Source organism: Nicotiana tomentosiformis, chromosome 1, assembly GCF_000390325.3.
Source record: "Nicotiana tomentosiformis chromosome 1, ASM39032v3, whole genome shotgun sequence".
Classification (NCBI taxonomy): Eukaryota; Viridiplantae; Streptophyta; class Magnoliopsida; order Solanales; family Solanaceae; genus Nicotiana; species Nicotiana tomentosiformis.
Window position 1 is genome coordinate 36,620,834 of NC_090812.1, and position 14,293 is coordinate 36,635,126.

At 43.6% G+C, this 14,293-nt stretch overlaps 1 protein-coding gene across 1 annotated transcript; it reads right to left on the bottom strand.

Moving 5' to 3' along the window:
* Window positions 1–11,937: 11,937 nt before the first annotated feature.
* Window positions 11,938–13,337, bottom strand: LOC104097858 (carboxylesterase 1-like). The gene has a single exon (XM_009604475.3). It carries the CDS (start codon window positions 13,244–13,246, stop codon window positions 12,242–12,244), a length of 1,005 nt encoding a protein of 334 aa, XP_009602770.1. The 5' UTR covers window positions 13,247–13,337; the 3' UTR covers window positions 11,938–12,241.
* Between the last annotated feature and the right edge of the window lie 956 nt (window positions 13,338–14,293).

Consider the following 14,293-nt stretch of genomic DNA (forward strand, 5'->3'; position numbering starts at 1 on the left):
TTACCCTAAAAAACGGATAACAATTAAATTTGTAAGTGGTTTTAAGGATACGTGAATTTATTCAATACAAACGGTAAAGATTGCTAGAATAAACATGCAAGAGATGTAATAAATTATCAAACCGCTTGAAAATAAGGGGGGAGGGGGAGGATTCTCGACTCGAGGGCAGTCTCAACGAGATATCCGTCTTCTATCCCGGGCTTATAATGACGAAAAACGAAACACTGATCAGCAATGTAAGAGCTATGAATAATAGAAATAATAGTATATTGCTTTGTGATGCGTGTTACAATGTGTTCAATGAATAATCAAACCCCCCTTTATATAGTAGGGGAATCCCACTCTAGGTACAATTTCATAAAAGGTAAAAATTTTCCGTTTAACTAATTATTGGATTCCCGTTGGTACGTACCGAAATCCGCAACGTGATACCCGGTTGGTCATGGATATTACGGTCTTCCGTCAATCGTGTTCGATTGTCCAATAATGCTCTCCAAAGTCTTTTGGGATTTGGACCAATCCCGGGGTCATGGCCTCGATATATTCGAGGGCGGGCGTCGTGCCCCCAGTGCCTGACTCGATGAGTCCCTTACCTCTATTCCAGTTCCTTGTCATCGCGTTCCTTAGTTGATTCATTTTTTACTTTTGACCAAGCTTCTACCTTCGATCCTTTAAGATATTACAGTCTTCTTTCATCCCTCAATATTCTTACCTTCGTTCTTCAGGTTACAACCTTTCTTTTATACCTTACTTAAGCAGTGTGCTTGTTTTTATTAGCAAGTTCTCACCCCTCATCTCCTCATCCTCCTTCATAATTTCAAACCCTTTTAACTAGATAAAAGAAATGGCAAATACTTCCAAGACCGTTCCCCAGAAAGATGCCCCTTCTTCTTCGCGGCCGATCACTGAGGTCGAGGAGATCGCCCCTAATGTGGTCATCCTCAAGAAGTCCGTTTCGAGCGCGGCCATTGATGAACCGGCAACCGAGCCCCCCTTGAAAATGTTTGTCCCCGTGGGGTGTTCGGTCAATGACGACTTCAATGTTGAAAGCCCTCTTCGGTTTAAGGCTGATGCGAGGCGGTGTCACAGTACATCTGCTATATCACCGAGGCCGTTCTTCCTGCAGTTCGAAAGGACTGCGGTTGGGCGGATAAGGATGTAGTGATTCCCAGACCCGATGACGATATCACTACACATGTTGAGGGATATCTAAATGTTTACACTTATCCCTTTATATTGGGCCCGGTGGACCCGGTCATCTTGAACTTTTGCATAAGGACGTATGCCTCTGCCAAATTCACCCATCATTGTAAAGGATCGTGATCCTCCTCTGATTCTTTGTGAATAAAATCGATTCATGCACGTTTACCATCGATCACCTTCTCCACTTATACAGTCCCCGAATCTTCCGGGGGAGGGGGGAGGGGGGGAGCGACTGATAAAGCTTGTACGTTGGGCCAGCAAAGCCCCATTTTTGAGTACCGACGAGGACCGGGATCGGGGTTGGCAAGGACGCTTTGTCTGAGTGAGAACCGCCGACCTGATACCTACCAAGTGGAGGCCATTCCCCGATAAGTGGAACGTATCACGTAAGTATAACTTCTTTTAAACGTCGATTTCATGTTTTATCTTTCCTTTTTTCATTGGTGTTTGCTGTGGTACAACCCTCGCTCGAGTTCCAAACGCCATTCCTTGTCTCAAGGAGTGGATCAGAGGCATTTGTTCGCAAATGCCTTATACCGAGCACTCGTGGCGCGAGCTCTCGAAGGGCCGTTGGGAGGCCCGATCTCATTGTAAGATTCCTTTCTCCAGATAAGTGGCCTTAAACCTTCTTTTTTCATTACTATGTCCTCATTGCTTTTTTTTTTTGCAGGCTTGCCTAAGTCAATCGAGCTTAGGCCTTGGTGGGGGAGAGGACCTACCCGCCGATCCTCCTGCTTCGGTGTATCCCGGAGCCACAACCAAAGAGAAAAAAAGGAGGAGGGCCCCGAATTCCCCGAGCTCGAAAATAAAGAAACTAAGGAGAAGGTTGGCTCGTAAGCCAAAGGAAAGCTCCAGGTCCCGAGTGCCTATCTCGGAATTACTTTACCGGCTCAGGGACGAGCCCAAGGAGGACAAAATTTCTGTGGCCCACGAGCCGTCTGTCCCTGAGGAGCAAGTGGCAGCCGATGGGGAAACGACGAAGGCTAATCCTCCTCAAGTGTACGAGGCTGGCGCAGGGGCGAGGGTCGAGACTCCTCGAGATGCCGGCTCTGCCCCGCCCGGTGTCATAGAAATTTCAGGATCGCCCTCGTTCACGGAGTCTATGTTTGATGAATCCCGAGCGACGAAGGAGCGATCCAACGAAGGGGTCCATGGAGCGGACGATCCCCTTCGATGCATCTTTGATGGTGTGGACTCAACCGCCCTAGAAGACTTCATCGGGTTGGGCAATTTAGAGGTGCAGAGGAAAAGTCAATCCTCGGAGGTCGGTGGGTCGAACTTGAGCCCGAGGTTGATCAATCGGTTCCCTGCTGTGAGCACGGATCCTGGTCGGAAGTGATCTGTTGTTATTACCATTCTGGAGGATGCCCGGGTTCTTTTCGCCCCTGTATGGATAGCTAGTTACCTTCGGTGACTGGTAACCGACGAAGACCAGGAAAATATTAACGAGGTAGATGTGCCATACTTGTTCAACGAAGCGCAATAGGCGTTGAACCGGGTAAGGTGTTATCATACTCTTTTATCTTCGGGTTCAGTTTTTGATGACTCTAATGCCTTTTCCTCTCCTTATTTTGCAGGCCTCATTGCTTCACCATGAAACCTTTCTCCAGTACCGGGATGAGCTTAGCCAACTCGAGGTCGAAGTCAAAGAGCTTGATAAGAAGAGGGACATGTATAAGCTTCTCAGCGAGAAACGCGAATGAGAAGTCAAGAACCTTCGATCCGAGTTGGACGCGGCTCAGAAAGAACATGCCAACCTGGTGGAACAGGTAAAGATCTTTGAAGTTAGTGATGGTGAGTTAGACATGGTGACTAACGGTCAGAACCCGCAGGTCCAGCAGAAGGTTGATCGGGTCGACCAGCTCCGAGCGGAGATAGTCGAGGTCAAGGCCATGGCCGAAGAGTGGAAGGACAAAATGGACCGAGTGGCTTCGGAAAATGAGACTGTCCGGGAGCAACTGGCATCGACGGAGGCCCAACTTTGAGTGGCGAGGGATAAAGATGAGGCCCGGTCCCAAAACATCGAAGACCTCCAATCTCAACTGGTCTCGGCCATTGCCGAATGGGATACCCTTGCCAAGAAGCTTAAAGCAGCCAAGTCAGTGGTGGAAATAATCAGGACCAACACTCAAGAGATGGTGGCCCAGTACAAAGCTGACACTGAGGCAGCCCAGGACCGCCTGACAGTCATTGTTGAATACGTGAAGTGGCAGTCCCGAAGGGAGGCCTTCGAAGAAGTTCATGCTTGAATTTTTTGACCTATTGGTCGAGATCGAAAACGCTAAGAGGCTCAAGGCCGAGGCAAAGAGGTTTGCATACCTCGAGGATGACGAGGGCTCTGAGGGTTCCCACGGATCCTAGGGCGGAGGAGACCCCGATGGCCCTGGTGATGAGGTGGGCTCCGGCGAAGATCAGGCTTAGGTGCCTTGTTGATTTTTCTTTGTTTTTGTATTTTTGTATATTATGTTGAGGCCTCTTCCTTTTTTCCCTTCGACAATTTCAAGTTTGTTTCTTTTGTTTTTTTCTTTACGATTGCAAAGATTTCAAATGCCTTGGCACGTAGTAATAAGGTCTTGTTCGGAGGTTCGAACAAGGCATGTTCTCGATAAAAATTTTCTTAAGACTTGTAGGGGATTGGTATGACCGGAAGCTTTCCCCGAAGTGCGTACTTAGAATTTTTTATATTATAATTTTGCCAATGGTAGCCTTTGAATCGGGTTACGGGTTACAGATGCCTCCGAGCCGTTTCTAGGATGATCGTAGCCTTTTAAGTTCGGGTATTGCCTAATAGGCTTCTTACCCCGGGCTTCAATGCCCGAACCATCCGGGTTTGCCCAGGACGACAGTCCCCGAGTGGGGGCGGCCGTAGCCTTTAAAGTTCGGGCACTGCCTAATAGATTTTTGTGCCCCTGAGCTTTGACAGCCCGAGCCGTCTGAGTTTGCCTTGGACTACAGTCCTCGAGTGGTGTTGATCTTTTGGATCCAGACAGAGGTGGCCCTTGGGCCCGATGTCTTTAAGGAACAAAATATAGTAGTTTTTTAGAGACAAAATATGTACCTGCAAGGTAGGAACTTTCTATCATTTCTATGCGCAACATACAAAATTACGAATGTGTACAAGCTCCATGTTATGGCTTAAGTGGTCTATGTGGGCACAGTTCATTTTGACCGTTTGGCCCTTACAATAAATCCTATCCACCAAGCCCAGACTTTTCGAGCATAAAGTTTCCTTCCTTGCTAAAATCATTATCAATGGTGATGGCCCCCAGTATTCGAGGCCGATCGTAGAGAGGGCTCGGATACTGTTGATTTGACCCTCGACTCCGGTTCATAGCGGGTCTTCAATTCTAAGTTAGCACGATCTACTGTTGCCTCGTTAAAAACCTTGCCGGAAAATCCATTTTGGACAAAACCGGTTCAAGGAAAAAAGAGTGCAATGCATGCTTTCAGGTCTAATAACTGCATCATTCTTTGGGCGTTGCCTGTAAGTGTTAGTTCAATTCCTAATATAGGTAAAGAAAAGAATGAATGGGGTCATACCTTAGCAGTACTACCGTTTTAAGTGGGTCACGTTCCAATTGTTTGGTAGTCGCTCACCGCTCCCTTATTCAAGTTTGTATGATCCTTTGCCGGTGATCTCGATAATTCTTGACTTCGTTCGGTTTCCAAGTGTTTAGTTTCAATTTTATTAACACTAAGTCCCTGATGTTGAAGTGTTAGAGGTTGGCTCTCTGGTTGTAATACCCTTCGATCCGATATTTTTCGGCGGTCAGCCGGACGAGGGCAGCCTCGCGCCTCTCGTCCAACAGTTCCAGGCTCATGTTCATGGCCTCATTGTTTGACTCTTCGGTCGTGTATCAAAATCGGAGAATCAGTTCTCCTACTTCGACCGGTATTAGCACTTCGGCACCGTAGACCAACGAGAACGGGGTAGCCCCGATACTAGATTTTGAGATCGTTCGATATGCCCACAGGACTTTGGGTAAAATTTCCTTCCATTTTCCTTTGGCGTCGTTCAACCTCTTCTTAAGATTTTGGAGTATGGTTTTGTTCGTAGACTCCGCCTACCCGTTCCCACTAGGGTGATAGAGTATTGATAGGATCATTTTGATCTTATGGTCCTCGAAATATTTACTCACCTTATTACCGATGAATTGCTTCCCATTGTCGCACATGATCTCGGCCGACATTTCAAACCGGCATATTATGTGGTCCCAAATGAAGTCAATATCTTCTTTCTCCCTGGATTTCTCAAATGATTTGGCTTCTACCCATTTAGAAAAATAGTCAGTCATAAATAATTTAAATTGAGTCTTACCGGGTGCCCATGGCAGGGGGCCAACGATGTCCATCCCCCATTTCATGAATGGACAGGGTGACAAGAACAAATGTAACAGCTCCTCGGGCTGATGAATAATCGGTGCATGTCTCTGATATCCGTCGCATTTTTGCACGAACTTCTTTGCGTCTTTTTCCATGTCGATCTAGTAGTATCCAGCTCTGATTATCTTACGAACCAACAATTCGGAACCCGAATGATTCCCGCAGGTGCCTTCGTGAACTTTCCTCAAAACATACTCGGTATCGCCCGGTCCCAGACATACGCCGAGTGGGCCATCGAACGTTCTCCTGAATAGGGCGTTGTCTTCGGACAAGCTGAACCTGGCCGCCTTTGTGCGCAAAGCTCTTGATACTTTAGGATTCGAGGGCAGTTTTCTGGTCTTCAGGTAATCTATATACTTGTTTCTCTAGTCCCAGGTTAAGCTTGTTGAGTTTATCTCGGCATGGCCTTCTTCCACTACCGATTTCATGAGTTGTACGACCACTCTTGAGTTGAATTCATCATCATCAATCGATGATCCTAAGTTGTCAAGAGCATCGGTTTCGCTGTTTAGATCTCGAGGTACATGTTGCAAAGTCCATTCCTTGAACCGATGTAACGTCACCTGTCAGTGGCTTCAACATGATGCCAAGTCCGGACCCCTTTAAGTTCGAGGCGCCATCCGTAAAGAGGATCCAGATTTCGGAGGAGGTCCCTGAGTTCAACAACAATTCCTTCTCGACCTCGGGTATCAGGTCCGGCGTGAAGTCGGCCACGAAGTCCACCAAAATTTGAGATTTAATGGTGGTTCAGGGTCGATATTCGATATCGTACCCGTTGATTCCATGACCCATTTGGCCAATCATCCCAAGAGCTCGGGCTTATGCATTATGTTCCTCAATAGGTAAGTAGTCATGACACATATGGGATGACATTGAAAATACGGTTTTAACTTCCTAGAGGCTCTTAGCAAAGCAAGCACCAATTTTTTCCAGGAGAGGATACCTAGTTTCGGACTCGTCTAGAGTCCTGCTAACATAGTAGATAGGAAATTGTGTACCTTCCTCTTCCCGGACTAGGACTCCACTTACCGCTATCTCGGATACCGCTAAGTATAGGTACAACTTTCCATCTGCCTTCGGAGTATGAAGCAAATGCGGGATCGAAAGGTACCGCTTGAGTTCTTCCAAGGCTTGCTGACACTCCGGTGTCCATGAGAAATTATTCTTCTTCTTCAATAACGAGAAGAACCGATGGCTCCTGTTGGAGGACCTTGAAATGAATCGGCCCAACGCGGCTATGTGCTTGGTTAGCCTTTGAATGGCCTTGACATTGTCCACCACGGTAATTTCCTCTATGGCCTTGATTTTATCGGGATTGATCTCGATTCCCTGGTTAGACACCATGAATCCGAGAAATTTTCCGGACCTCACTCCGAATGCGCATTTCTCCGGGTTCAGCTTCATATTATATTTCTTCAATATGTTGAAGGTTTCCTGCAAATGTTTCAAATGGTCCTCTGTTCGCAGGGACTTAACTAACATATCATCAATGTAAACTTCCATTGATTTTCTTATTTGTTGTTCGAATATTCGATTTACTAGGCGTTGGTAAGTGGCACCAGCGCTTTTTAGTCCGAATGACATTACGTTATAGCAGTAGGTGCCATACTTAGTAATGAAGGACATTTTTTTCTGGTCGCCCGGGTCCATCCGAATTTGGTTTTACCCGGAATAGGCTTTGAGAAAGCTGGGGATCTAGTGGATGGCCGTCGCATGGATCATGCGATTGATGTTGGGCAGAGGGAAGTATTCTTTAGGGCATGCCTTATTCAAGTCTTTGTAGTCTACACACATTCTTAATTTATTCCCTTTTTAGGGACTACCACTATGTTTGCTAACCAATCCGGGTATTTAACCTCCCGGATGGGCCCTATTTTAAGGAGTTTAGATACCACGTCTTTGATGAATGCATGCTTGACTTCAAACTGATGCCTCCTTTTCTATTTTATCGGGTGGAACTTCAAATCCAGGCTCAACTTATGGATAGTTATCTTCGGCGGTATCCCTGTCATGTTGAGGTGGGACCAAGCGAAACAATCTATGTTAGCCATAAGGAATTTAATGCATTTTTTCCTAAGCTTGGGATTTAACCCCGTGCCCAGGTATACCTTACGATCGGGCAGATGCTCGATCAATATGACCTGCTCAAGTTCTTCGACCGTTGATTTGGTGGCGTCAGAATTGTCGAGGACTATGATAGATTTGGGAACTCCGTAGATATCGTCCTCATCCGTCCCCTGCTTCTCCGGTTCAGTCGGGGCCGGTGTCGGTGATTGCTATTTGATTCCTTCCTTGACGACCGAACTTAGACCCTTTGGTGTAGAAAGTGCAGATATCGGGACCACCTCGTCGACCGCAAACATCTCCTTTGGGGCCGGTTATTCTCCGTAAATTATTTTAATCCCTCCTGGCATTGGGAATTTCAACACCTGATGTAGTGTCGAGGGCACTGCCCTCATGTTGTGAATCCATGACCTCCCGAATAGAGCGTTGTATCTCATATCTCCTTCGGTCACGTAGAACTTTGCTTCCTGAATGGTTCCGACGGTGTTCACCGGTAGTGTTATCTCCCTTTTAGTGGTCTCACATGCCATGTTGAATCCGTTTAGAACTCGGACTGCAGGCACAATTTGGTCTTGTAGACCCAACTGCTCTACGACTCTCGATCTGATGATATTGGCTGAGCTACCTGGATAAATTAACACACGCTTAACTCGAGATCTATTTATGAGTATAGATATTACCAGTGCGTCGTTGTGTGGCTGCACGATGCCTTCAGCATCCTCTTCGTTGAAAGACAAGGTTCCTTCTGGCATGTAATCTCGAGTCCGTTTTTTTCTAGTGATGGACACTTTGGTGCTCTTTAACATCGACCCCTGGGGGACGTTGACCCTACCGATGATCATGTTAATGACATGCTGAGGTTCCTCCTGCTCGATTTGCTTATTAGAGTCTCTATTCTTGAAATGGTTTTTGGCTCGATCGCTCAGGAACTCTCAGAGATGTCCGTTGTTGAATAATCGGGCTACTTACTCTCTCAATTGTCAGCAATCATTTTGTGGCCGTGAATGCCGTGATACTTACACATTAGGTTGGGGTCCCTTTGGGCTAGATCGGATTGCAGAAGTTGAGGCCACTTGGTGTCTTTGATGCATCCGATGGTAGATACGACGGCAACAACATTGGGGTTGAAGTGATACTGCGATAACTTTGGCGCTTCATTAGTCCCGATGGGCCTGTCGAAACCGCTTTTGCTCATGAGTCCTCAGTTATTTTGACCTCGATCGCTTTTCCTTTCACTTCTCATAGGGTTTCGTCCAGACCCATTACCTCTCCAGTTCTAATTGTATGGTTAATACCGATCCCTACTTAATCTCGGTTCATGATCAATGTCTCTCTTGGGTCTGTCGATAGCTTTGACGGGATAAGAGGACCCGGAAGGGGTCCTAAGCTTATCATATTCGACCCTAATTTTTGATTGATACTGGTTATGTACATCGGCCCAAGTTACAGCAGGATATTCTACTATATTTTGCTTCAACTGCTGTGAAGATAATGCGCTTCGAGTATTGAGTCCTTGGGTGAAGGCCTGAACGGCCCAATCGTTCGCGATCGGAGGCAAGTCCATTCGTTCTATTTGAAACCAAGACACAAATTTCCTGAGTATCTCATTATCTCTCTGTTTCACTTTGAAAAGGTCGGACTTCCTGGTATCGATCTTGATGGCTCCGGCGTGTGCTTTCATGAAGGAGTCTGTAAGCATAGCAAACGAGTCAATAAAATTAGGGGTAAGTTGTGATACCATATCATAGCTCCCTTCGACAAAGTTTCCCTGAATTTTTTCAGCAGGACGAACTCGATCTCATCATCCTCTAAGTCGTTCCCTTTGATGGCACACTTGTAGGAGGTCACATGCTCATTTGGATAGGTTGTTCCGTTGTACTTAGGAATCTCGGGCATGCAGAACTTCTTCGGGATTGGCTTCGGAGCTGTGCTTGGAGGAAAAGGTTTTTAACAAACTTCTTAGAATCCAGGCCCTTCAATATCGGTGGTGCTTCTGGAATTTGGTTGACCCTTGAATTGTAGGTTTCCATCTTTTTGTCACTGGCTTCAATTTTCTTTTCTCCCAATTCTACCCGTTTTTTCAGTTTCTCGAGCATTTTTTTGATCTCGGGGTTAGTCCCGGGTTCGGCATCACTCGGCCTCTCCGTGACTGGTTCGTTTCTGTGAGCGATTTCCCGCGGCGGCTCAGGCTCAACCCTGCTGGGGGCGCGACTCTGGTTCTGCAGCTGGGCTATCGCTGTATGTTGAGCTTGTAGCATTTCGAAGATCACTCGCAAGTTTATCGCATCCCCTTCACCGTCATGTGTATTTTGGGCTACCGATCGGACTCCCCCGTGTACACTATTCCCAGGATCGGTAGGCAAATTCGCATTGATGGCCATATGTGACTTAGCGTCAATTGGGTCCGCGGTTGGAACTCCGTTGGGATTGACAGGGGGCACCTCGTTACTAGGTACCATATCGTTGTTCTCGCCATGATGACTGAACTCAGCATCCACGTTTAGAGGGGTAGATTGAGAGTTCGACATTTTAAACTTTGACTTGAAATTAAAGACACTTCAAAGAATAAGTGTAAAATAGAAATTGTTTATCCTAAAAAAGGATAACAATTAAATTTGTAAGTGGTTTTAAGGATACATGGATTTATTCAATACAAATGGTAAAGATTGCTAGAATAAACAGGCAAGAGATGTAATAAATTATCAAACCGCTTGAAAATAAGGGGGGGAGGGGGAGGATTCTCGACTCGAGGGTAGCCTCAACAAGGTATTCGTCTTCGATCCCAGGCTTATAATAACGAAAAACAAAACACTGATCAGCAACGTAAGAGTTATGAATAACATAAATAATAGTATATTGCTTTGTGATGCGTGTTACAATGTGTTCAATGAATAATCAGATGTGTTCAATGAATAATCAGACATCTCTTTATATAGTAGGGGAATCCCACTCTAGGTATAATTCTATAAAAGGTAAAAATCTTCCGTTTAACTAATTACTGGATTTCCGTCGGTACGTGCCGAGATCAGCGCCGTGATACCCAGTTGGTCATGGATATTACGGCCTTCCGTCAATCGTGTTCGATTGCCCAATAATGCTCTCCGAAGTCTTTTGGGATTTGGACCGATCCCGGGGTCATGGCTTCAATATACTCGAGGGCGGGCGTCGTGCCCCCGATACCTAACTCGATGAGTCCCTTATCTCGATTCCAGTTCCTTGTCATCGTGTTCCTTAATCGATTTATTTTATCGGAAATCGGGCCAGCTTATGGGACCGGTTTCATCCGTATACACAAACCATGAAAAAAAGATAATCCTGTACACAAAGCATTCCGTATTCACGCAGTATTCAGAGAAGGATGCCCACCCCTTATGGGTATGATGTAGAGAACCTACAGTGTCTGCTTTCGCGGCTCGAATCCGTAGCCTATAGGTCACATGGAGACAACTTTACCTTTGCTCCATAGCTCCCCTTTTATCTCCTAACCATGAAATGAAACGAAAATGAATAAAATAAGAAATGTATTTAAATGCCATATTAGGCACTGATAGTACATGAGATCCACAATATTAATGAAGGTACCAATCAATTGCACACCCATTTCTTCCATTTCCTTTAGCTGTGATCATTGTCCACACCTTTCTCGACCCTAATTGCCAAAAAAATAATATTGCTTGACATATAATTGGAAGTTGGACCTTGTCAATGACCAACCTTTTTTGACACTTATCACCATTCTATGGTGTTCCCTAATGGAACGCAACTTTTCCATATATTATAATTATGGATAGTCGTATCTAACATTGCACATGACGAGACCTCCATCACGAAAAGTTATGAGTTAGGGAGTTTTGGTAAATCGTACACCAAATAAATAAGTGGTCGATGGGAGATTTCCATTCAAATTTTATTGCGAAAATAAATGATTTATTAATATCTGTGTTGATGAAAGGTAATGACTATTTAATAAAATAAATAAAATATGCCAAGCTAGTGAGACTGCGGTATTTGTGTTATTTCATAAAGAAGTTTCAGTTATTTTAATGAAGTTTTATAGACCAGCTATCTTCCAATATTATATGGTGTTGTGTCAAGCTAGTTAGATGAATCTATAAAGCGTGAGAGAGGGAGAAATAAGTTATTTCTGTCTTAGCAAAGTTGAATGATAGGCAAGCTAAGTAATATATCCATTTATACTTAATTATGTTATTAATATTCCTCGTCATGTGCGGATTTGATCTTTTTTAGGAGCCAAGTAGCAAATAATAGGAATATCCAAATAGCTAATTGAAATCAGGAATATTTCAATTTATTCAAATGTAGTAGTAAAAACAATACTTGTCACTTATTTGGAACTCTAACATTCAAAATCTCAACATTATTTTTCTTTTTCTCCTTGATACACTGCAATATCTCTTGCAATATCTCTTCGAGTAATAATAATAATAAACATAGTATCGTCCCATAAAATAGGATTTGAGGAGCTATACCTCTCTGAGTAAACTCTTATTTTTATAATCGGTATTAATTATTTCATAGAAACATCACTTGCCACAACACGACTAAAATAATAATACGATCCAAAAATTGCTTAACCTCTCACGAACTCCATTATAACAACGGCCAATTCTTTCAACTTGTTAGGATCAAAAAATTCACAGGCATGAAACCCTCCCTCACTAAAAATGTCCACAACTTGCACCCCTTTTTCTTTCAACATTTTCGAAAGTTCAGTTTGTCTATCAATCAAAGGATCACCATCACAACCAATCACCAAAACTTTCCAACCTTGTATTTTCACTTGGTCAAACAAATTTTCATTTGATTTAATCTCCCCCATTGGATTGCAATAAGGATGATCACGATCACTTCCTATAGGCAAACCTAACTCCCACATAATATCACTCACATTTAGTGACAATATCTTGTTAAAAGCTAACCTTAGTTCCGATTGTGTCCTTTCATTCCCACCAAAGAAAGCATGATGTAAAATCAATCCTTTGATTTCTAAAGGCTTAAGGTATTCACTAATTCCAGCGACTTGTAAACCTACATGGTAAGTTATGTTACCACCTGCACTTGTCCCCATGAGAAAACACTTAGAAAAATCAGCATATTTTTTCAGCAACTCATCAGGATTGTTCTTGATCCAATGCAGTGATTCGATACAATCATCATAAGCTGCTGGAAGTCGATTTTCGGGTGCGTATCGATAATCGACAGATACAACTATGGCTGGAATTTCAGCCACAAGTGTTTCATAAAACGTTTGTAAGAACGGTGTGTCTACACTAGCTGCAATTACGAATCCTCCGCCATGAAAATATACTATAAGAGGGAGTTTGGTTGTGGTATTGATATTGTTTGAGTTTAGTACTTTACGAGGGATGACAATACGAGCCAATGTGTTTTTGGTGGGGTTAATGATGAGATCTTTAGTGAAGACTAAGGAAAGATCAGGAATAGTAGTGGCAAACGGAAGAGTTGATTCTGGTAGACGTATAATAGAGTCGTCCGTATTACGCCTAATGCCCAAATATCGATATGGATCGACATTTGGATCAATTAGAGCAATTTCATCATTTTGACCAGACATGGTAATTAAACTGGACAAGTTAGAACCTGCAGACTATAGTGATGAAAGTAGGAAATTAAAAGTGTGGGATGTTTATGAGAGCAATGTTGAAACTTTATAGTAGCAATATATAGCCTTTTCAAAACAACTGTTTTTCTTTCGTATGTAGAAGGTTCAACAAAGTAGTAAACATCGTCAAACCACGTGGCATGTGACTTTCCATCTTTTTTAAAGATCATAAATGAATCAATGTCTGAATAGGAGTAAAATTGAATATATGGTTGACATATATTGTCAAACTTTTTGAAATAGAACGAGTACTAAACAATTCAGTTAAACTCTATGTTTTCATAATTTTAAATAATATACCAAACAATATTTTATAGGTCATGGTTTAACTTTCATTTATTGGATTATACTTTAACATTTGTTTTGTAACGACCTAACCGGTCGTTTTACTTTTTAGAACCCCGTTCCCTTAAATAAGACTCTCCGTACGTGCTTTTACTGTTTTATGACTTTCGGGGATGGTTAGTTCGGGATTTGGAAGGGTTCGGGTTGAAATCGGAACACTTGGTCCCTTAAGGTTGGCTAAAAAGTCTAAGTTTGACTTCGGTCAACATTTTGAGTAAATGACCTCGGAATCGGGATTTGACGGTTCTAATAGGTTCGTATAATAATTTCAGACTTGAGCGTATGTTCAGATCGGATTTTGGATGAATCGGGAGCGTTTCGGCGCCTAATAGTGAAGTTGGTTCTTTGAAGGATCTAAAAGTTCTTTAAATTTGGTTTGGAGTAGGTTTTGGTGATATCGAGGTCCAAATGGGATTCCGAGATCGGGAATGGTTCCGTATGGTGATTTAAGACTTGCACGCAAAATTTGGTGTCATTCCGAGTAGTCTAAGTACGTTTCGGCACGTTGGGAGTAAATTGAAGAACTTGAAGTTCATATATTGATTCGATTTGGTTTTGGGATGTGATTCTTGGTTTTGTTGTTGTTTTATGCATTTTGAGAGTTCGAGCAAGTCCGTATTATATTTATAGACTTGTTGGTATATTTGAACGGGG

Excerpts from the sequence above, each read along its gene's own strand:
- LOC104097858 (XM_009604475.3), bottom strand. The coding sequence starts at position 13,246 with ATGTCTGGTCAAAATGATGAAATTGCTCTAATTGATCCAAATGTCGAT.